General features: G+C 47.7%; 1 protein-coding gene across 4 annotated transcripts in view; it reads left to right on the forward strand.

The window, feature by feature from the left end:
* Abca1 (ATP binding cassette subfamily A member 1) overlaps positions 1–23,997 on the forward strand; it is a 124,689-nt gene that overhangs the window by 62,476 nt on the left and 38,216 nt on the right. For all 4 annotated transcript variants that reach the window (XM_021230906.2, XM_005076485.4, XM_040738335.1 and 1 more), the window contains 12 exons: positions 4,000–4,092; positions 7,331–7,571; positions 9,739–9,878; positions 10,213–10,329; positions 12,734–12,931; positions 13,562–13,767; positions 14,279–14,455; positions 14,843–15,065; positions 16,896–17,117; positions 18,041–18,245; positions 19,311–19,424; positions 22,513–22,684. In XM_021230906.2, the coding sequence (XP_021086565.1) occupies positions 4,000–4,092; positions 7,331–7,571; positions 9,739–9,878; positions 10,213–10,329; positions 12,734–12,931; positions 13,562–13,767; positions 14,279–14,455; positions 14,843–15,065; positions 16,896–17,117; positions 18,041–18,245; positions 19,311–19,424; positions 22,513–22,684 (2,108 nt within the window). The remainder of the gene's footprint in view (positions 1–3,999; positions 4,093–7,330; positions 7,572–9,738; positions 9,879–10,212; positions 10,330–12,733; positions 12,932–13,561; positions 13,768–14,278; positions 14,456–14,842; positions 15,066–16,895; positions 17,118–18,040; positions 18,246–19,310; positions 19,425–22,512; positions 22,685–23,997) is intronic.

Consider the following 23,997-nt stretch of genomic DNA (forward strand, 5'->3'; position numbering starts at 1 on the left):
AATGGGAGGAGCAGTGATGAGCTGTGAAACTGGGGGAACGGTCAAAGTCTACGAGAGGTAGACAGTGCGGGCCGTGTCAGGGCACCGAGCATCATCTGCAGGCCAAGGGCAGCCGTGGAAGCTTCCAGAGGTTAGTGAGGGGACCCTCCAATAAAGCGCTTCTGGGGATGTGCGTGGCTTTTGCAGTAGATTACACTGGCTCACTTCTTTCCTCTGAGGTGTGTCTCTTTCCCTTTGAGCTTTTCTTCTGGAAACATCTACTGAGCGCCCAATTGTGATAGGGTAACAGATAGGCAAGACCCTGTACTGGAGGAAAAGTAGCTCGAAAGGAAAGCCCAGTGAACTTTGCTAGGCTCTCGACTTTTAAGATGTCTCGGTCTTTCACAATGTAACTGGATCGCTAGCTTGGATAGAAGAAGTGGTGATGTCATCAGTTAGACCACGAAAGGATGGGCACATAATAGCCTTTGTCACTTGGGGAGGGCCTTTTAGGAAACATTGCCCTTATGTAATTAACGCTTGTTATGGAAAATGGGCGGAAGTCTTTGAGTCATAGGGTAGGAATTGGTGCAAAATATTCTGTGATATTGTGGTATTCGGTTATGTTCTAGATATGTTGAACAATGCATGCATTCCCGTCAAGCTAAATAACAGAAGAAAGTACAGTCCTTACCCAAATATCTTTCCTGTATTCCTTTCTTTACTCCATGTCAAGAAAATACTTTTCTTACTGTGTCCAATAGGGACTTAACTTGAATTCATAGTCAAGAAAAAAGAATAGGAATTCTGAGGTGTGCGTTGTTGAGTATGTGCATTGCTGCAGCTTTTTGGAGCAGTGATGAGACAGACTTGGCCTTCGTCGAGGAAGTGCGAGCAGGAGGCCGCCGGGAATAGCAGATGTGGACTCCATCCTGAGTTCGGGTTTGCGGGCCTGATTTAGTCCTTAGGTTAACTCCATAACAGGGTCAGCCACCTTGTAGATCTGAAATGCATCCTACCCTTCTTCCTCCTCGCTCCGTCATCCTTCCCCCTTTGTTGTAATTGGATCAAATCTTCCCCCTATATTGAATTAAAGAGAAGATTAGGAAGCATTTCAAATGTAAAAAAATGAGGGCGGGGTAACAGAAGCATCACGAGTGGTCACTATCTGTCATTTAGCCAAACTAACTTCAGATTGTGGTCAAGGATTAGACCATCGTAGATGCCGCAGCGGCCACCCGTGTAACCCCATCTGTTTCCGCAAAGGCAAGCCCTATTCTTAAGTTGCATGCTTTTATACGTTATACTGTATATATTGAATTCCGTCAACAACAGTGTATAGTGTGGGCTTGCATGTGTTCAGTGTATATGCATGTGCTGAGCTGCCCATACATTTTCGTGAAGCTCTGTTTTTTGAGGTTTATCGATGTTGATGCACGTGGATCTGGTTCATATTGACTGCTATCTGGTATTCCATTTTATACTAAAGTTTTTTAAAATCCCATTACTCTAGTCTTTGACTTAATGTTTTTAAGGTCATTTGTGGTATCATTTGATACACAGATTTTACATTTAGGATGTAGATCCTTTTTTTTAATCTTTTTTATATTTAAATTTCATGTTTAAAATTCTTCCTTACCTCAAGGTCATTAATATATTTTATGATATTTTCTCCAGTTTGTTTTAAGCCTTCATTTTTCTTTTAGCTCTTTAATCTGCCGTGAATTTATTTATAAATAATGAGGTAAGATGGAAAAACATGAATATCAGATCCAGGAGTAGCTATCAAACGGCTTATCTTTTGACTGTCCGTTCGAAACATTTCGTTTTGCTGACTTGCATCAGCACCATCTCTGTATTCTGTAATATCCAAGCAGGAAAAAAACACAGAACGAGGTCTGGAGCAAAAATACTTAGATAATCCAAGCTTGAGATCGATGCCGAATTTGAATTGCAGGCATGTATTTTAACTCTTATGTCGGTCTGTGCCTCGAACATCAGTTTGTATCAGCCTCGGGTCATCGATTATTGTTGAAATATACTGAACATCTAATCAAAAGCTATTTCTAAATTACGTTTTATTTGTTTGTGTGTGACATCTGCATGCCATGGCATAATGCGGAGAACAGAGGACGGCTTGTGGGAGGCAGATCTCTCCTACTGCCGTGTGTGTCCTGGTGGCCATATTCAGGCCATGAGACTCGGCAGTAAGACCCTTCACTCATCTCGTCAGCCCTGAGCTGTTTTTGAGAAAACAGCTGTTGTGGAAAGGTCTTCACAGTGACTATTACACCATTTTGCGTATGCATGGATTGGTTTGGCCAATAAGAGGCCAAGACCCCGTGCATCAATTAAGCCAACAGACCAAAACGCAGACTATCGAAGGTCTCTGCTTATGGCAGAGGTAACCAGGTTCTTGTGTTTCCCTTCTAAGGTTCGTTAAACTCAAGGGTTATGCAGGCACGTGCAAGATCCGAACCTACAAGTGTTTGAACTATTGAAACACAAGGAGAATAAAACTTAGCCCAACGTGTCCAGATTAAAAGCAACATAGAAGGAATACCATCTCTTATGAAGATGCAAATTTGTTCAGATGGAGAAGCCATATAGGACTGACTGTATTGCTGAGGGTGGAAATAGCTCTTGCACTTGGTGTCTTATAGGCCTGATTGATTGGCATGGGACAAAGCACAGAGGCAGGGCAGCTGTCATCCTGAGCACTGGGAAACGGTCTGTGTCGAGGAACAGCTGGTAGTGAAGTTTCTAAGGAGGGAAAGAAGGACGGGTGATACAATTGTTATACTTCTGAGGTTTACTATGTGGCAGGCTCTGCTCAAAGAACTCAGTAGGTGCCTTGCAATTCAGTATTTAGGAAGCTCAGTGATGTACAGGTATGACTCCTCTGTGGGAGAATAGCTTGGGGGCACGGGGACATGGGGGATTTGAGTCACTTGCCTAAGGTTCTGTAGAACTCGATAAAGAGATGTACCCACCTACATTTCAGACTTTAGAAATGCATACAAGGTTGGCAACTTTGTTTTGTTCCCTTTATTGTTGCTTTATAATCCTGAGCATTAATCATCCATGGTCACAGTTTCACAGCAGTCTCTGACGTGACAGGTGTTGTGTCGGAACAGTCTAAAATTCTCTATGTGTTTGTTAGCAATGCTGAACAAAACAAAACAGAATCCGTAAGCACACCAAGAAAAGAAATGCCACATTTCCCCCCTGGAGATTTTTCTTCCTGGTCCTTCCAGGTCATGGCACTGAGGCTGGATTTCCTTCTACAGAATTCTGGTTTCACAGAACTTGTGGGTTTCCCCCACTTAGGCTTTCTGTCATAATTTATCTTTCCTTTAGGCTTAATTATGTTTCTCAAGTTTACTGTGAAGCTAGGTTATGTATCATAACAACTAAATACATTAATTAGTAAATACAAGGTGTTGAATTACTTGACATAAAAACAGAGTTCCCTGTTTCAGTCTTCAAAACAGTGAAAATAGTGCTGACTCAACGGAGAAAAGGATTCTTCTTTTGCTTTGGTTACCATTGAGTTTTAGCTTTCAGATTTTGTGAGCCATGGCAGATGTTTTTCTCAAGGCCATGTCTATAAGCATGTGTCTTGCAGAAGTATAGATAGAGTTGGGACTTTCTGGTCAGTATTTCATTGAACACACATGTACATGCATGCACACACTTGTATGTAAACACACATATGTAAACATACAAGCCTGCCTGTGTGCATCACATGAGATATTTTTGTATTTTATCTGTTTTCTAGCATTTAATTTGTATTCCTTCAATCATTCATCAAAGAGAAACCCTTATCTGAGGAAAAATAAGCATGCAGACATGCAGTTAGAGTCATTGGAGAATGTTCTTTGTTTTGGTTAGAAGTTGATTTCTTGTTTTATAAATTTAAGATTGGGAATGGTTTAGATTTACTTATTTTCTATTTAGAGGTTCCAGGCTTGTCTTTGAGCTTAGAGACAAAAGATTTTTCTCCCCCTTTCTTTCCAGACAAGACTAAACTCCACATCTCCTCTCCTGACCCAGCAGCTGACCGAAGCCACCAGAACATTGCTGGACAGCCTAGGGGCGTTGGCCCAAGAGGTAAGTTGCCTGACCTTTTAGCCACAAGGAGCAGACTAGCTGTCATGGTTTTCTTTAGTTCTGACTTGGGCTCACAAGATTCTTTTACTTTGAGCATCACATGCTGTTACTCAACTTTAGAAGCAGAAGTAATCTAAAAATGTATCAGTTTTGACTTCCCTTGGAGAAGAAGAAAGGGACAATTCATGAATGTTGCAGAGCTGGATAGTGGTTTAGGGTCTTCTGTCCAGTCCAGAACTTTCTCCGTGATCTTTTTCTGCCCCCAAGGCACCGCACATCTGTGAAGAGGAGAACTCTCCCTCATTCCACTGCCCACCCTGTGCACTGATTTTGCTTGGCAGCCCTTTCTGCCTTTGTATCAGAGTGCACCTTTGCTAGCCGACAGCAATGCCATGGCTTCCTCACCCTGCTTTTTTGCCTCTTGAAATCTGACCTTGGCAATGTGGTCTCCTAGTGAGTGCTGAGCAGATTTGGCCTTTAGGTCCACATGTCTGTCCCATGGTCAGAATGGGCATTGTTCCGACATCACAGTTAACCTTTTCCAGGAATCCCAGCCACTGTTGGTCTCAGCTCTCATGCAAAGCAGGCTGCAATGTTTCAGGACACTGGAACATAATGATTGATGGGGGAAATCTTCTCAGCCTTGGTCCAGCCTTTGATTCTTTAATTCATTCTCCATACTTGTACCATCCCTTCCCCCTCCAAATACCAAAAGATACTTTGTTTTCTGACAGCAGAAGTGTTTCGTGTTGGTCGTTGAACAAGCAGCACGGGTGGAGAGTTCTGAAAACCCTGGGATTGAACCACAACACATTGCTGTGTGTCTTTCTCTTTTCGTTTCCACTCTGCTCACGCATCTTGGACAGGGGCGCTGACTCTCATGCCCCACTTTTGGGAGCTGTCCTTTGGCAGCCTATTATTTTGTCCCACTGTTTCTGAGGGCAAGTAACCTCTCGACAGGTGGAGAAGGTGGTCTAGTTGGGGTTCTTCCAGAAGACAGAAAGAGAGAATGCCCTGTAAGTGTGTATCTAATTCCCGCGAGTTGACCCTGACATGCCATGCACGGCTCTGTGTCCCGTTACCTGATGTTCATTTCTGGCCTTAGAGAAAGCAAATGGTAGTATTGATGGCTGGTGGCATCAGGAGTGAGTGTGATGTTTCTGAACTCGAGGTTTGCTCCAGATATTTTTCCCTTGTATCATCGTCCTTGCTGTTACTCTAGGGTAAAAGAAAATAATTAGAAGGACACCATGTGCTCTGTGGCTGATGTGGTGGAAAACGTCCAGCTGAATTATGGACTTTTTTATTTTTTTTCCTGTCTCTTGGGGTCCACTTACTCCTGGCCCAGCATCAGCAGTGGGTGCCCACTTCTCTTGACAGATATCCTCATGTCACTGTGGTTACCCAGTTGCTCTTAATGAGTGATGATAAAGAGATGCATTTGAGTGGTCCATGTTTAGAGAGAGTTAGTGGCTGTGTTCAAAGCCCAGCTGTTGACAGGAAAAGACAAGGGCCCCACAGCTGGATTGTGGTACTTTGACTTAATTTGCCTGCATCATCCGTAGGGCCCAGTGTGGTACCCATTTTCCCAAACTGCACTGAGAAGTGAGGTGCAGTGCCCACAGTCTTTTGTTTGTTTGTTTTTGTTTTTCAAGGCAGAGTTTCTCTGTATTGTTTTGGAGCCTGTCCTGGAACTCGATCGGTACATCAGGCTGGTCTCGAACTCACAAGGATTCACCTGCCTCTGCCTCACAAAGGGTGGGATTAAAGGTGTGCGCCACCAATGCCCGGCGCCCACCGTCTTTTGAGAGAGTTAGTTGGTCAGAGGGGAACTTGAACTTGGGACCTCTAAACTCTGAAATCTGTGTTCTGGATTGCTCCTTCCAAGAATTCATCAACAAACTCCTATGATGATCTCCATAGACCAGAGACCCTCAAAAAACCAAAACAACAACAACAAAAAACATCTGCGTTAGCCAGCCTGGCAGTGAGGATCCGAGATGAGTGAGATCTGATACCAGTCTCCTGTCGGGGTGAGAGGGAGGGAATACAGGACAAACTGAGAAAACCAGTGGATCGCAGACACACACCGCCCCGGCTAGGTTCTTAGCCTTGCCGGTTATTGCAACTCAGATAAGCAGATGGGCTGACGGGACAAACAGGGATCCGTGCAATGAAGAAGGAAAAAATAAATCTTGTAAGGGGGGAGAAACAGTGATGAGATAGCATTCTGAAGGGAACGGGGAAAGCTGACTCCAAAGACGATTCTGCTGCGTTCCTGGGGAAGTTAGGACACTCCGAGGGGGAGAACAGCTGACGGAAAGCACTGATGCTTAAACGCACGCTTAAGATCCGCAAAGGAAGCCAAGGGGCTAGAAGCAGGGGTTTAATGCGGCTCATGTTTGCAAAATGTCTGCGCTCTGTTGAACCGCCGGAGAGGTTGACGGGGGATAAGGAAGGCTAGGAACATTGCATCTCCAGCAACAGGCAGAGTGCAAGGCACCGGTTCACCTGTTCACTCAGATGACCTCAAGCACAGCCACCCTTCCTGGGCTGCAAGATTAGGCGGCTACCCTCTCCTGGGAGCCAAGGACACTTCACAGAGAAAGCATGAGCTGAGGTGGCAGAAAATGAGCAAGAATTCTCCCCTCAGGCAGGTGCTGGGGAGGAGCCACCAGTCTGGGATAACTCGGTAATCAAGTGCTGTGGGTCCCGGCCCCACAGACGGAGGAGGAAGACACCGCTGTTACCAGCATTCTTCAGGCCAGCCTGGGCCCACTGCCGTCAGCCCCAAATGGAAATGCAGACGCTGTTATTAGTTATAATGCTGTTGGCCATCGCCTCGGGCTTCTTATTGGCCAGCTCTGCCTTAATTATTAACCCGTAACTACTAATCTATGTATTTCTTCATGGTCTTATCTTACCGGGCGCCTCACTCATGTCCTCTCTTCCCGGGATCACATGACGAGTCCTCTCTGCCTAGACGTCCCAGAATCCTCCTTGCCTCCTCGTCCCACCTATCACCCTGTCTGATTGACTAACGGTGTTTTATTCATCAACCATTGACAGAACGGCGTCTCCCATCACACCACCCAGCCCCCCCCCGGGCTTCCAACACAGGGTGCTCTGGAACGTAGCTTTCAGGTTAAGAAAATGAAATGTTGGCGTCTCCCCCATTGGCCCCAGCTCTGACCTCCACTCCCTTCTCTTCCTCCCCGTCCCCCCCAACCCCCACCAGCTGCTCAGCACTAAGAGCTGGAGCGACATGCGACAGGAGGTGGTGTTTCTGACCAGCGCGAACGGCTCCAGCTCCTCCACCCAGATATACCAGGCCGTGTCTCGCATTGTCTGCGGTCACCCAGAGGGCGGGGGACTGAAGATCAAGTCGCTCAACTGGTACGAGGACAACAACTACAAGGCCCTCTTTGGGGGCAACGGCACCGATGAAGACGCGGACACCTTCTACGACAACTCGACCAGTGAGTGTCCGCACGCGGGAGCCCTGCCCTCGTCCCCGTCCTAGGTCTGGGCCCTGCCTGTGTCATCCGCTCCCCATGCTCTCCTTCATTTTCTGGGTAGTAGCGCAGACGCTGTCCTCTGCGCTCTGACGACACCGTTCCTCAGGTACAGAGCCCTTGACTCGTGGGCCATTCTCTGTGCTTTGATGGGTTGGGGGGGCAGGGCTGGTCCATCTCAGGTGTTTAGCAGCATGGTCAGCAAGATGAGAGAGTGATGGATAGCCAGTCTCCTCAGTTTTCGTCATGTCTGAGCCTGCTCATATGTGGAACTGAAAAGGGAAAAGTAAAGTGTACAAAGCAGGTTGCTGGGGGCTGAGTGGGTTACGGAGACATGGGGTGCGAGGTCAGAGTATGCAGAATGTATGCGCTCTGGAGAGGAAGTGGATAGCATAGTGAGTGTTCGGTGACACTGTGCTTTGTCTTCAAACTGGATTGAGAGTTTATCTTAACGTTAATGCACAGATAGCCTGGGCATCTGCGTGGAGTGATGGACATTTTAGTTGATCGGGCTGTGTTAACCTCACAGTGGATACATGTACAGTGTTCTGTTGTGTACCTCAAAGATGTATCATTTTTATCTTTCAGTCAAATCTCAGTAAATCCAGAAAGATTTCTAAAAATGAGATGTTGATTTTTTAAAAAAAATTATTCGAACTACTGTGAGATAAGTTTTGCAATAAACACCTAAAAGTGGGTGACAATAATAGCAATTACAACAACTACAAGAAAATCTGACATCAAGGCAGATTTTCCTCTGTATAACAATGCAGAGGAAATTCTGTTTAAATTGCCTTATTTCCTTCTCACAGTAACCATGCAAGGAAGGTTCTAGAAGCTCACGTTTCACTGGCTCAGAGGATAAGTGTCTGGGTTAAAGCTGCATTCCTGGCTAATCCCCAAGCCCTGGGATCCAAGCTCGCGGGCTCCGGGCTTTCCCGGCGAACCGTCTCGTTAATGGTGGCGTGCGTGCACCATCGCACTCCAGACATTTGATCTCCTGTTTGTTGAGCAGTCTTAGCCGCAAGACAGCGGTAGAGAGCCCTGTAACTCTGTATCCGCTCACCACACGAGGGCAGCTATGTGTGGACGTGGGTCCTGTGCCTGGAGACAGCAGGGATCCAGTGTTACACTCTGACAACGCCATGTTTTCCTTGAAAACACCGTGCGGCTGAGCCCTTCTCTATTTCCGACCGCAGGCGTGTCTTTCGGACTTGGAGTGAGGCAGCCTCTTGTTGTGGCTGTGACATGTGACACAAGAGCCTTACGTTTGCTGGCGTGCAGCACTCCAGATCTTTACACGTTGCTCTACCCGCCTGAGGAGGGCGGTGGAGTAGGCAGTTTTGTGAAGCTTACGGATCCACTCAGGGGCATCTCTCATTTACACAACAGATAGGAGGCCAAGTCTTTAAAAACACGAATTCTGGCTTTGGAGATGTAATACAGCCAGGGGTGCCTGCGTATCATGAATGAGGCCATGGACTGATCCCTAGGATGCCCCCCAGTTCTGTTATCTTTATGATTGTTGTCGGATCATCCGTTTATGAAGCAGCTTATAGAAGTTACGTGGTGTCTGAAGCAAAGCCCACTTGTTCTTTTGAACTTCGGATATCTCAGTTTTGAATTTTTATTAGATGCAAATATATTTGAGATAAGATCTACTAATTATTAAGGAAATGCTTGGCTTTTTCTTGAAACTGAAGTCTGAACACAGCCCTCTGGCTTCCCCAATAAGAATCCCATTTGTTTTCAGTGAAAACAACTGTGAGGGTTGGCTTGCGGGTACGGGGCTAGAGTTAGGATGGCGTGTGTGTAGTCAAAATGTCCTTCTAGATCAGCTCAGATCTGAGTCTTAGAGAGGGCCTGGTTATTTCAAGCACTGAGCGCTTTAGAGACCTCACAGGAAATTCCTCAGCTAATCCTCCTCACAGCCCTACAAGTAGATGTTATGAACTTTTCTTTTCACAGTGGAGCAAACAGAGGCTCAGGTGAGGGAAGTTAATTCACCACATGACTGTTAGGTGGTAGAACAGGGATTTGTACCCGGCACTGGCCACGTGCCTCCAACCTTCTAAGTTCCTGTTGGTATCTGGCCATGTATATAAGCGAGTGTCTGTCTTCTTCTTCCTAGCTCCCTATTGCAATGATCTGATGAAGAACTTGGAGTCTAGCCCTCTTTCTCGAATTATTTGGAAGGCATTGAAGCCACTCCTTGTTGGAAAGATTCTGTATACACCTGACACTCCAGCGACAAGACAGGTCATGGCTGAGGTAAACTGCCCAGGTGTAGGACTCTGTCCCCTGACTCTCCACAGAATTAGACACAGGAAGTGAAGGCAGCTTGTTGTTGAGTGTGTTGAGTATACTTATGGCCTTTATGAGACTTTTAAATAGCCAAAAAAATAATCCACATGTAACCTTGGAAGCCAGCTCTCCAGCCCTGAGTGTTTGAATTATAGCTGTAGGAGGGATTTCCCGAGGAAGGGGAGGGACTGGGCGGGGGTTTCTGTGATGGGTAGTTTTCTTTTGGCGGGCAACCTTGGAATGTTCATTGCCTCTGTCTCTCTTCTGTTTGTATGGATTCTGCTTCCCTACCTGACTCTAGGTGAACAAGACCTTCCAGGAGCTGGCTGTGTTCCATGACCTGGAGGGCATGTGGGAAGAACTCAGCCCCCAACTCTGGACCTTCATGGAGAGCAGCCAAGAGATGGACCTTGTCCGGGTGAGTGTCTCGCCACGCGCCTTGCTTCCTCGATCTAGAATAAGTTTCTGGACATCTTCCCAGAAATACCTGATGGTAATGCCAGAAGCTAAACCAATTGAGATACAGTAAGAATAGCCGAAGCCACAGGACCACCACCCTCTGTAGAAACAAAGACTGAGGTGCAGGGGTAGCCTGGGTGTGTCAGCATCAGTGCCCCTCATGGCCCAATAGCGGCTTTGCACAAAACCCAGTGAAGACCAGATACTGGAAGTAGAGTTCCGGGATCGCAGGACACTGAGTATTTCCATCTCGTCTCCGGTCACTAAGGTGGGCACAGCATCTCCTATAGTCTGCCCATGCCTCGGTAGGGGGCAGAAACATGGTCTGGCTTGCAGATAGGTCAGAGGTACTCGGTTCCCCGGTACAGGTCGAGTGCAGCATTGCTGCCTTGGAGTGGAGGGAATTTCTGTAGCATGCCAGAGCCACTGGAGAGGGACAAGTGCCCCAGAGATGACCAGGGCCCAGGGGAGAGCAGCGCGAGAATGCGGTGTCACCTTTGTGTCATTGCGAGAGCCGTTTAACCGTATCATCCCCGCCTCAGCCTGAGCAGGGAATCACTGGACAGCCTCCCATGGCCACGGTGAGCACGGCCACTTTCTCTTGTTTCTTCGGCTGCCAAGGAGCAAGGGAGGACTTTTGCCAGGCTTCTAGTCTTGAACCTTTGTGGCCTGAGGGACGCTTTAGAGACTCCCCATCTCAAGGGAGCTCTCTGAAAGTTTAGGGGTGCTCTGTGTTCCTTTTGGGGACAGGTTACTGACCAAGGAGCTGCAGGCGCTGAGGGAACCAAAGTCTCCTTTGATACCTGAGTGCTGTTACACCATGCAGAATTCTTAACTTGGGGCTTCTACTTTTCTGCCTTAGGCTCCCATGTTCCTGCTTCTGGCTCTGTCTGTCCGTGTTGTACGTCCTGTAGACCCTAGACACTTTTCTGTTGAGTCTAAGTGTCTACTGACCTAACCTGAGGGGTTTTGTTTTGTTTTGTTTTTTGTTCTGAACTGGACATGGCTCCTTGTCTCCAGGCCCTGTTTTTCCCCTGTCTGGTACTTTGTGTGAAATGTCAGGTCTTCTGTTCTTTTCAGGCTCCCTGGAGATGCCATAGGGTCACTGCCCTCACTGGGTACGGATGTCCTCTTGGTCAGGATGTCCCATATCAGCCACACTGGGGAGGGCTCACCCCAAGTGCCACCATCCCATCTCTCTGCTCTTTTTCAAAATCCAAAAAGAATGAGCCATGTGCTATACCTTTGTTCTAACACCCCCCCAGGGATGCATCCTACAGCAATAATTTTAAAGAAGTCATCATGGGAGAGGAAATGCTATTACTGTAATTGTTATTATTTGAAATCGGAGGTAGACTAAATGCTATGCAGTACAGGAATAGTTAATGGAATTATAGGAGATACAGTCTGTAAAATCATTATGCTCCCATTTAAAACAACAAAGAAGAAGCCACCCAAGGGGAGAGCTTGCAAGGTTAGTGAAAAGAAGACTGATTAAGGACGGTGTTCTTGGGCTTTGGGAGATCCAGCTCAGTAGAGCAAGGACCTCCTGCTTCCCCTGGAAACTGGTAAACGAGCACAGCAGCTGTTTCCATTTTGCCCAGTCAGCAGGTGCCCAGTTTTCCTGGCAGGGCATCTGTGCAGAGCGCTGCCCCAGTCCCCCTGGACTGGCTGCTTGAGGGCCAGAGTGGCTCACCTGTGACCTTTTTTACATTGACAGGTGATGGGAAACAGACCTCCTTGTCATCATGACCCATTTGTTCTGAGGTTGGGAAAGACCATCTTTTTTTACTTGGATTAACCGGCAGTATTTCTTCCCTGAATTAAGCCGTAATGTGGGCTCAGCCTAGAGATGGGGTTTTTATTTGGCATCATCAGATCATGTCTCAGAAGACAGGGGAGGACTCGATACACTAGGGTCAATGAGCCTTTGTTTTTAGACCTGGCTTTCCCACTCATCAGCTGCATGAATGTCCCTAAAGTTCCGTTTTCCTGTGCGTGAAATGGGCGGTATCAAAGCTACACCCTCATGGAGTTGTGTGGGTTATGATGCCTGTAGATCCCTCGGCATACTGTGTTACTGTTGTTAGAGTTAAAACAGTTACCCACTGTCTGGTTCAGTGGGAAGCCTGTGAACCAAGAGTTCATTGGTCCGACTCTGTGTCTCAGTCCATCAGTTCATCTTGGCCCATGTTAGTCATGTGTTTCCGACCCCAGTCTTCTTCGTCAAATAGAAGCCTTGTTAGTGTGTCCTACACGAGCGGAGCCCGAGCACGTGGAAAGGGGTGTGGCGTGTGCCGTAGCGCTGATTACCATGATCTTGATGTTTCCTATTCACACGTTCTTTCTTCCGGGAACGACAGACACTGTTGGACAGCAGAGGCAATGATCGCTTCTGGGAACAGAAGTTGGATGGATTAGATTGGACTGCCCAAGACATCGTGGCATTTCTGGCCAAGAACCCAGAGGATGTTCAGTCCCCAAATGGCTCCGTGTATACATGGAGAGAAGCTTTCAATGAAACCAACCAGGCAATCCAGACGATATCTCGCTTCATGGAGGTGAGGGCCTGCTGTGCTTTGTCTTTGAAATGTTGCAGTAAAGTTGAAGGCAGAGGAGAGCTTAGGATGAATGCGTGGTGTCCTGTCCAGCGGTGCCCGGCAGGCCTGGAGGACGAGATGAGATGAGCACGCTTACTTCCCGTTTCTCTTCAGACAGACTCCAGGGTTTCTAGCCATCAGCTTCTAGGCGCTCCCGTGTTTTCATACTCTAGGTTCTAATGGCAATAAATTGCTCTCTTACAAAGGCATCTTTTATGAAACTTACCTAATCTAGTTGGGAACTGTAAACCTAACCCTAAAAAGGGTGGAAAGGAAAAAGGCCGGTAGAATTTCCCTTACCTGGTTTTACGTGGTTGGTCGCTGTGATCCAGCATTGGTAAGAAAGTGGATGGTGGAGCATAAAATATGATCATTTTCCCCTCGCACAAAACAATACAAGTAATGTCAGTATTTCACATAAATCTCACCTCCACGCCTGGTTGAAACCCGGAAAGCTGCTCTAGAGAGGAGCAGGTGGTGAAGATTGAGAAATTCGGGCAGCCGGTTCCCACCTCTCAGAGGAGTCTGAGTGGTGGCTACCGCTCGTCTTTCTGGCCACCCGTGTTCTAATGAGGCTGTTTTTCGTGTCAGTGTGTCAACCTGAACAAGCTGGAGCCCATTCCGACAGAGGTGCGGCTCATCAACAAGTCCATGGAGCTGCTGGATGAGAGGAAGTTCTGGGCTGGGATCGTGTTCACGGGAATCGCTCCTGGCAGTGTGGAGCTGCCCCATCACGTGAAGTACAAGATCCGCATGGACATCGACAATGTCGAGAGGACCAATAAGATCAAGGATGGGTGAGCAGAGCCCCGTCCCACAAGCCCCGTGTTGCAGAGGTCAAGAAGATAACTTGGATGGCTTTGGTTCTCTGTTAGCAATTTGGAGGGAGTTCCAACAGCAGATCAGCAGCAGCATGACTTGGCTAAAACTGCGTTGGCTGGGGGCTGTTAACCAAAGGCCACAGAATATTAGTCTTTCTGTCTCAGCATTCCTGTTCAAAAGATCAACTGAAGGGACTTGAAAGTCAGGAGAAAGAAAGGGAAGCCTTTAAGTCTCTACGCTAGCCAGACACATTTTTATATAAAGAGGCAGACAAGCGATAAAAGGGAGTGAGGAGTTGAAATTTTAGCATGCCTGTCTAATGTAATGCTATACCTAAAGACCATAAGGAGTGTGTTCGTTGTGATTATTTCTATTCAAGAATCTATGTACTTGTCAGTTGAGATAAGAATAGGAAGAGTAGCCAAGGAGGTGTGGGGGGAACTGTGGGTAATTGGATTTTCCATTGTGTCTGTTGTTTGCTCTTAGGTACTGGGACCCGGGTCCCCGGGCTGACCCCTTTGAGGATATGCGCTATGTCTGGGGGGGCTTCGCCTACTTGCAGGACGTGGTGGAGCAGGCGGTCATCAGAGTGCTCACGGGAACTGAGAAGAAGACGGGTGTCTATGTGCAACAGATGCCCTACCCCTGCTACGTTGATGACATGTGAGTGTGCCAGCGGGCCAGCGTCTTTGCTAGCCCAGCAGCTCCGCGTGGAGTGTGGGCGTACACGCATGTCTCCGCATGGCGTGCGCGTGAAAGCACGCCAGTAGGAGGTGATCTCGGAGACACCGACCCTTGGGGGTCCTGTCCCCTCCCTCAGTGCTTAGTACTTAGTAATCTTCCTGTCTTTTAATGTTACCCCCACTACTTCCTAGTTATTAAAGTGATCCCCTAAAGACATTGTGGGTGGCTGTACTCTTGTCAGCCAAGGTTCCTATCTGTATCTACTGCTGATGAGACATTTGGTCATTTGAGAGTCCAGTGGGCCTTCCCTTTGGTGACCCAAATGAGGTTTGAGCTTTTCCCCACGCTCTTTGTCTGCGCTCCCAGCTTCCTGCGGGTGATGAGCCGGTCCATGCCCCTCTTCATGACGCTGGCTTGGATTTACTCCGTGGCTGTGATCGTCAAGGGCATTGTGTACGAAAAGGAGGCGCGGTTGAAGGAGACCATGCGGATCATGGGCCTGGACAATGGCATTCTCTGGTTTAGCTGGTTCATCAGCAGCCTCATCCCTCTGCTTGTGAGTGCTGGCCTGCTGGTCGTCATCTTGAAGGTAAAGAGGCCTCACTCCCTCCAGAGATTTGCCTGGGCTGCACTGCGCTTAAGGGCTGTTGGGTGAGGGTTACTTTCCCGAGTTTGTAAGAGCAACAGTCAGAAGGTTGTACGTGATTGCGGTTTGGATGTCTGGAGGAAGAGGCTGAGGCAGGCTTTGATAATGTGGGTATTGGCAGGGGTCAGTGTCTGGAGGCGTGAGACATATGCTGGCTCGTGCAGAGAGAGAGGAACCGAACCGTGACTCAGCAACCCAGTGAGGTGCTCTGGAGAATACAGAGCTTGTCCAAGAGTTTCCCACACTGAGCTGAGAAGTCCAAATGCTTATCCCCAAGGCCGGACGTCCTTTGTCCCATTTATTCGGTCATTGGATGGGGGCTCACCAGGGAAAGGGGTGTTCTAGGGCCTGGTAATTCTCCTGGCTGTGACAACAGAGATGTTAACATCTGGATTTTAGCTACAGCCAGGCAAGCCCCCCCCTAAAAGTGGAGTCTGGGCAGTGAAGTTTTTTGTCTCATACATGAATCTACGCTTCAGCTTTCTTACCTCAACAGTTATTTCATACAAAGATGCCTCTTATAAAAGTTAGTGTTTTCCAGGGAGAGGAGACAGGGGGGGGGGAGGAGAGAGAGAGAGCATAGCAAGATGATATACCATTCATCTTAGTACCAGGTACTATATATTCCCCCCTGAGCACTTGCTGATGCCAAGCACCGTATAGAGTACATGCTGTGAGCTGCCTCAGTGTATCCTATAGTAACACATCGGGTGTTCAGGGCAGGCCAGAGCCTCAGTAAGCATGCCAGGATGACAGTGTAAAGAGAAGCTTTTTCCTTGAGAGAAGCCTTCCCGCCAGCCTGGTTCTAGAGCCGCATCATTCCCAAATAAACACACAGGAGGCTATGTTAATTATGAAGTTGTTGGCCTTGCTTGTTTCTTACTGGCTAGTTCTGACTTAAGTAATTACCCCATAATTGTTAATCTAAGTATTTCTCTTACCGGAGAATAGTTCCGGGCTTCCTACCCCATGGCATTACATCTTGACTCCCTGTGTTTCTCCTACCCAGAGTCCTCCTGGATTCCTAGTCCCACCTATCTTGGTTCCCTATTGGCCAACAGTGCTTTATTGACAAATACACAGGACTTCCCCCATCATGACAGAGCCAGGATTTATTTGCAACCCTTTAGCTTATGCTCTGGTATCTGAGGTCAAGCACCTAAGCCTTGTGACAAGGGTAGGGGTCCTGTGGCCAGTGTGGGGGAGCTGATTGAGACAACGGCATATTGATGGGGTCTGCTTCCCTGTCCACAGTCACTGCCGATGAGCTCAGGGCTCAGAACATTCACAAGCACTTAGATGTGTGCATGCATGTAGATGTATACATGCTTAAATGTGTGCGTGCATGAAGACTTTGTAACTACCAGGGAGAGCTTAAGGTTGCCTGGCCTGTTTCTAGGTTTGTAGAGAGAGAGGATGAGTGGGCTATTGTCTCATATAACTTTTTCTTAGAGGCAGTAGTTGGCCTTGAACAAGGAGGAGCCAGGTTATCATTATCTCTGTGAGAAACAGAGAGTGAAATTGTCCACTGAGATCAAACAGAAGGTTCTGGACTTTGCACCTACCATCATTCTGCTGTGGCTTTTTTTCCCCATGTGTAGCCTTGAGTAAGGTATTTCTCCTGGGTTTAATTTCTGCATCAGGAAACCGAACAGCATGGCTCCTGTACCATCATCTCTGAAAGAATTATGAGTGGAAACCCGCACTGAGATCTCATGAGCGGGTGACTGGGCTTGCCGAGGCCACACATTTATCCAGTGTCTTCCCCTCCAGTTAGGGAACCTGCTGCCCTATAGCGACCCCAGCGTGGTGTTCGTCTTCCTGTCTGTGTTTGCCGTGGTGACCATCCTGCAGTGCTTCCTCATTAGCACGCTCTTCTCCCGGGCCAACATGGCAGCAGCCTGCGGGGGCGTCATCTACTTCACACTGTACCTGCCCTATGTCCTCTGTGTAGCCTGGCAGGACTACGTGGGCTTCTCCATCAAGATCTTTGCTGTGAGTAGCTCTGGTCTTCCTGCAGAGCTTTTAGTCCTGACCCCTGGGGATTTGGCGTTCACTCTGAACTCCTCTCATGATACATTATTTCTCTGCTGCCCTGGCAGTGAGCACTAGTTGGATTTGGTTTTTTGTCAGAGATCAGATCGTACCTTGGACAGGCTGGGTGTAAATGATGTTGGGGGATGGATGCAGGGTAGGCAGTAGATACCATGTCTGCACCTTGTCTTCTAGCTCTTTGGGCGTAAGGAGATCACAGCAAAGTCATGACCACGGATAGCTTGCGGCCACAAGTGGTTCACTTATGAGTCTTGTCTTTCTTGCAGCCGTTTTGGTATTTGGCTTGGATAATATTTTCTGAACTGAAGAAGACTGCACATGACTTTCCCTCCCATAGATGGCTGATCAGGACATTTTTTTCCTTTGTGCAGTGTGTGTGTGGTCTTTGAGCATGTGATTCTAGTTGCCCCATGGGTCACTGATATTAGTAGGCTCTCAGCATGCTGCAGGTCCCTCAGGCTGAGTCTCATGGATGTCAAGCCTTAAGGTGGCTCTTCTGATCCTGAATACTCAATGCCTCTCAGGGGAAAAAAAAGCCTTTGATGAATGTCACTAGGAGGCTGAATGGGGGGGGGCAGGATTGTTGAGCCTTGGGATATCTTGGGAAGCATACAGTTCTGAAAGTCACATCTGCTCTCATGCATGCATTTCTGAAATGTGTGTGCATAATGAATGCTTATAAATGAAATCATTTGGTATGCTGCAAGGGAGTCCTGTCTCCAAAGGGACTCTAGGAGAATACTTACATGCCTTATAATTGATGTGATTTGCAAATCCAACTTTCTCAAGGTGGAATTTCCATTGTAAGGGAAAAGTGCGAGAGACAAGGACATCGGCCTGTTACTTTTGCCTCTTTCTCTCAGAGCCTTCTGTCTCCCGTGGCTTTTGGATTCGGCTGTGAATACTTTGCCCTTTTTGAGGAACAAGGCATTGGGGTACAGTGGAACAATCTCTTTGAGAGCCCGGTGGAGGAAGACGGCTTCAGCCTCACCACCGCAGTGTCCATGATGCTGTTCGACGCCTTCCTCTACGGAGTGATGACGTGGTACATCGAAGCTGTCTTTCCAGGTACCCACGCTTCCAGACTGCTTTGGCTAACTGATATGGGAAGACCCTTTCTGCCTGTAGATCTTTCTTTTGTATTGCAATTGCTAAAGGATGGAGGGCTCCCCGGGCAGTGGCCTGGGCTTTAAACCTGTGAAAAGCAAATAGTACAAGGAAAGTCTCACCTGTGCTGAAAGCACACCCGTTACCACGGCTGTGCCACTCACGCTCCAGCCCTGCGGCCAGGTACTGTGCTAAGCACTTGACGTCCTCTGATTTCGCAGATTGCTCTGCAGTGTTGGCTATTGCAAGCAGTTCCCAAATGAGAGACCTAACTGGGAATGTAAGTGACTTGCCAGAGGTCACATGGCTGTTAAGTGCTGGTGCTTGGGGCTGGACCACACTGGGTTAGAGTCTGGTAGATTCCTTTCAGTGCTGCCTGGGTTCTGGAGTTCTGTGTCCCCAGAGATGGAAGCCCTGGGAGGACTTCTGGTTCTCAATTACAAGTTATGGATAATATCATGCATTAGGTCACAGCACTTGCCCATGGTTGAAGTCAAATGAGTACTCGGGGACAACTAATTTTGATGCTTTATTTAGCCTTCTTTGCCAAGTGAAACAGGAGCCCAGGAAACCTCTTGGGGATACATTTTCATGCAAGATCAAGTTTTAGCAGGCGAAGTTCACCCTCTGACTGTCCTCCAAGGGAGTCTATATGTAATTTTTAAAAAAATTTTTTACCCTATCTGGACGTCTTCCCTTGAATATGCAGTTTGTATCCTGTAGGTTGGGATTCAGATTCTGAATCCGTATTTACTGGGTAAAGTGACCTTGGATAGGCTACGAGTCCTTCACTTTCCTCATCCCTAAAGAGAGGATAGTGGTGCCATCTGGGGTTGCTGGGAAGCCATGGAGAGGTGCAGAATATATAATTGGCATAGTAGGTTTGAGCACAAGTTAGTGGTCCACCTCTTCCTTAGTTGTCGTCTATTTCTATGCCAAGGAGAGAGAGGGGGCGGGGTCTGGCTAGATGGCGTTAGAAATGCTGGGACGGCGTCAGCCTGGATCATGCCTGTGCTTTGCTTTCAGGACAGTATGGGATCCCCAGGCCCTGGTATTTTCCTTGTACCAAGTCCTACTGGTTTGGTGAGGAAAGTGATGAGAAGAGCCACCTCGGTTCCAGCCAGAAAGGAGTATCAGAAAGTAAGTACTTACCGCTGATAGGCACTCCCCTGTACTTGGTGCTGCTGTCCCTACCGGGGAAGGGCATCCTTCTTTGTAGAGTGAAGTCTTCCTGCAAGCCTGGTTCCAGAGCCGCATCAGTCCCAAATGAACACACAGGAGGCTATGTTAATTATGAAGCTGTTGGCCGTTTGCTTGGTTTCTTACTGGCTGTCTCTGACTTAAGTATTTACCCCATAATTGCTAGTATAAGTATTTCTCTTACTGGAGAAAGGGGTCCGGATCTCTTACCCCTATGGCAGTTACATCGTGGCTTCCTGTGTTTTTCTTTCCCAGAATCCTCCTCGACTCCTAGTCCCACCTATCTTGCTTCCCTATTGGCCAACAGTGCTTTATTGACATATATACAGGACTTCCCCATCACTTCTTACATTAAAAAAATACTCTAAAGCCACAGTAGAGGCAGAAAACCCATGCAATACCCCTTTCCGAAATACACCCATACCATTGCTTTCCTGTGCACTGACTTAATGGGAACCCCGAGGGGCCCCTGGGGGACAGTTTGTCTCCCCACTCTGAGGAAAGGATAGCATAATCTCTAAACCCTTAGCTCCCCCATCTTGGACAGTTGTGCTAGTTTATACAGCCAGGAGGAATAAGTAGTTAGCCATGACTGTGGGCCCAGTCTAATTCCTGCCTTGCTGTTGTGGTCTGTGCCGAGGATTCTTCCTATAGGTGAAAGCCAGGTGGATGCTGGGGATTCAGGCTGTGTATCATAACTCCTCACCCTTCCTTCCCCAGGGTCCTAAACCTCTCCTACTTCCTGACTGCAGGTAGAGATGCCTCTGTTCTTTCCATCTTTGGTGTTCGTGTTGTTGTGCTCAGGGTGGCTTCCTTCTAGTGAGCAGTCTGCTTCCTCCCTACGCTGTCAGTAGACCTGTTTCCTTCCAACATTGTCAATAGACCTGCTTCCTCCCTACGCTGTCAGTAGATCTGTTTCCTTCCTATGCTGTCAGTAGACCTGTTTCCTCCCTACGCTGTCAATAGATCTGCTTCCTCCCTACGCTGTCAGTAGATCTGTTTCCTTCCAACATTGTCAATAGACCTGCTTCCTCCCTACGATATCAGTAGATCTGTTTCCTTCCAACATTGTCAATAGACCTGCTTCCTCCCTACGCTGTCAGTAGATCTGTTTCCTTCCTATGCTGTCAGTAGACCTGTTTCCTCCCTACGCTGTCAATAGATCTGCTTCCTCCCTACGCTGTCAGTAGATCTGTTTCCTTCCAACATTGTCAATAGACCTGCTTCCTCCCTACGATATCAGTAGATCTGTTTCCTTCCAACATTGTCAATAGACCTGCTTCCTCCCTATGCTGTAAATAGACCTGTTTCCTTCCTGCTTTGTCAATAGACCTGCTTCCTCCCTACGCTGTCAGTAGATCTGTTTCCTTCCTACGCTGTCAGTAGATCTGTTTCCTTCCAACATTGTCAATAGACCTGCTTCCTCCCTACGCTGTCAGTAGATCTGTTTCCTTCCAACATTGTCAATAGACCTGCTTCCTCCCTATGCTGTCAATAGATCTGTTTCCTTCCTATGCTGTCAGTAGACCTGTTTCCTTCCTGCTTTGTCAATAGACCTGCTTCCTCCCTACGCTGTCAATAGATCTGTTTCCTTCCAACATTGTCAATAGACCTGCTTCTTCCCTACGCTGTCAATAGATCTGTTTCCTTCCAACATTGTCAATAGACCTGCTTCCTCCCTATGCTGTAAATAGACCTGTTTCCTTCCTGCTTTGTCAATAGACCTGCTTCCTCCCTATGCTGTCAATAGATCTGTTTCCTTCCTACGCTGTCAGTAGACCTCTTTCCTTCCTGCTTTGTCAATAGACCTGCTTCCTCCCTACGCTGGAGTGGACCTGCCTCCTTCCCACATTGCCAGTAGGCCTCCTTCCTTTCTGCTGTCAGCAGGTCTCTCTTCTGTGCTCTTTGGATCTCCGCTGGTTAAGTATGCTGTCCTTAGTGTGGTGCCTGTACGCACTGTCCTGTTCCTTTCCCCTCTGTTGGTTTCTCCCCCAGTACCTCTCACTGTGGCTGGACTATGTCAGGCTCCTCCACACATCCAGCCTTTGTCTGCAGGTGCAGCCTTTCCCCTGCTTGCCTGGCTTCCAGACTCTCCCTTTCTTTCCTTTTGCCTCTGTCTCAGCGCCCCTTCCCGGAGCTGCCTGTGCTGGCTCTCAGCCGTCAGTTGCTCCCTTACCTGAACAAGCACCCAGCCACGCACAGGACTCTTGCTTGTTTTAGAATGACAGGCTCACAAGAGGTTTCCAGACAAGTATGTGAAGAGGTTCCTCTGTCCTCTTCATGGGTTCCCCCAATGGTGTAGCACTGTGTGTGACTGGAGTGTAGTTTCTGCACCTAAAACTGAAGTATAGTTTAAAACTGGCTTTGGTACAGTTCACAGACCCCTGGACTCCGCATCCCGCACTCATTTTCATGAGATCTGGGAGATTTTCTCATGTATGTGGATTTGTGCTCCAGCTCATCTGTCAGGATGCAGAACTGTTTCATTACCCGAGCTCACCGATGATACAGATTACTCCTCTCTTCTGCTTTACTCTTGGATGTCTGTTAGTCACTTGCCTCTTCTAGATTCTTACAATTTTGTTATTCCCTGAATGTTATGGAAGTGGAACAGGGTAACAGGCAATTTTTGACAGTGGATCTTTTCCTCACTCAGTATAATTCTTTTGGGATCCATTCAAATTGTTATGTATTTTAATCACTTATTGCTTTTTCTTGCTGAGCAGTCAGTACTCTGTGGTATGGGCATCCGTGACACTTCTATCTATGTTTTTAAAATGACAGTTCATATCCTGTGTATTAATTGTTTGTACCGCCTTTTTCATCAACGGACTAATGTTCTAAGTGCATCCTTACCATCAGCATACATGTCCCAAAGGGCTTAAAACTGTTTCATCTTCTGTCTGTAACGTTGGAGGTTCGGCGCGGGCAGTTCTGAAGGTCTAAGCACACTTTTGTATTTGTGCACTCCGCTGCTCGGGTCAGTATTCCCTGTGGTCTCACTGCTGTCTCTTTTCTCTTGTTACAGTCTGCATGGAAGAGGAGCCCACTCACCTGAGGCTGGGTGTGTCCATTCAGAACCTGGTGAAGGTTTACCGAGATGGCATGAAGGTGGCTGTGGATGGCTTGGCGCTAAATTTTTACGAGGGCCAGATCACCTCCTTCCTGGGTCACAACGGAGCAGGGAAGACAACCACCATGTAAGAAGAGGGCGCGGCTCTCACGTGATCTGCTGTGGGGAAACACCAGCTTAGAAATACAGACCGGAGACTGTCGAATCGGTCACTGTGCCAAGAGTGGGGCACAAGGAGAGAGAATGTCCCAGTTACTCATGAGCATTCTCTCTGAGGTCTAGGTTTTCCTGGCTGTTTTCCTTCTAGTCTGAAACAGGCAGGGACCTTTTGATAACCATTCCCATGCACTGCTCAGAGTTCTTTGGCTTTCTTAGAATATGAAGTGGCTGGTTTTTGAGTGGGTTGGTTCGGAGCTGCGAAAGTGAGAGACTGGAAGGAAAGACTAAACAAATTAGAGGAAAAAGGACACTTCTGGGAAGACTTCCTCTGAGCAGTTGAGAGAAGGCCTGGCCTGGGTAGCTCTCTTCTTCTCCCTTCTCTGGGACCCATGAGGACCCAAAAAGGGTCAGAGAACATCAGTTAACCTGTGGTCTGTAGTGTGCCCCCACCCCCGCCCCATCCCAAACACTAACCCTAACCCTAATGCTAACCCTAACCTAACCCTAACTCTAACCCTAACCTTCTAACTCTAACCCTAACCCTAACCCTCTAACCCTAACCCTAACCCTCTAACCCTAACCCTAACCTTCTAACCGTAACCCCTAACCCTAACCTAACCCTAACCCTAACCCCTAACCCTAACCCTAACCTTCTAACCCTAACCCTAACCCCCTAACCCCAACCCTAACCCTCTAACCCTAACCCTAACTCCCACCATTCCAGAGTCTGACCTTTGAGGGTGGCCAATTGTCATTGCTTTTCAACATAAAACCAGTATGTTATTAACATGACACATGACTAACACACTCAGAAATTATGCCACGCACACAAACATTTCTATCTTTCAATACTGTGTTCTTGTTTGTTCATTTTCCTTGTACAAGATGTTAAGCGTACAAAATGTTGTTTTGTTTTGTTTTGTTTTTGAAACAGGGGTTCTCTATGGCTTTGGAGGCTGTCCTGGAGTTTGCTTTTGCAGACCAGGCTGGCCTCGAACTCACAGAGATCCACCTGCCTCTGCCTCCCGAGTGCTGGGATTAAAGGTGTGTGCCACCAACGCCCGGTGCAAAATGTTATAAAGAGCGCACCCTGCTGTAAATCAGGAGTTTTGTTTTTTCAGATGCTCTTACCCAAGCTTCCGTTTCTAAGACATAGGCTCGTGCTTAGCTATTCTCTGAAGCAAAAGGCCTCTTCCCGCTGTTAGAGTCCATTCAGAAGGAATAGAGTAGCGTCACGTGGTATGATCTGCTCTCCCTGTCCTGGCTCTGCAGCGCTGAGGA

This window comes from Mesocricetus auratus, unplaced genomic scaffold (genome assembly GCF_017639785.1).
Source record: "Mesocricetus auratus isolate SY011 unplaced genomic scaffold, BCM_Maur_2.0 Super-Scaffold_6730, whole genome shotgun sequence".
NCBI lineage: Eukaryota > Metazoa > Chordata > Mammalia > Rodentia > Cricetidae > Mesocricetus > Mesocricetus auratus.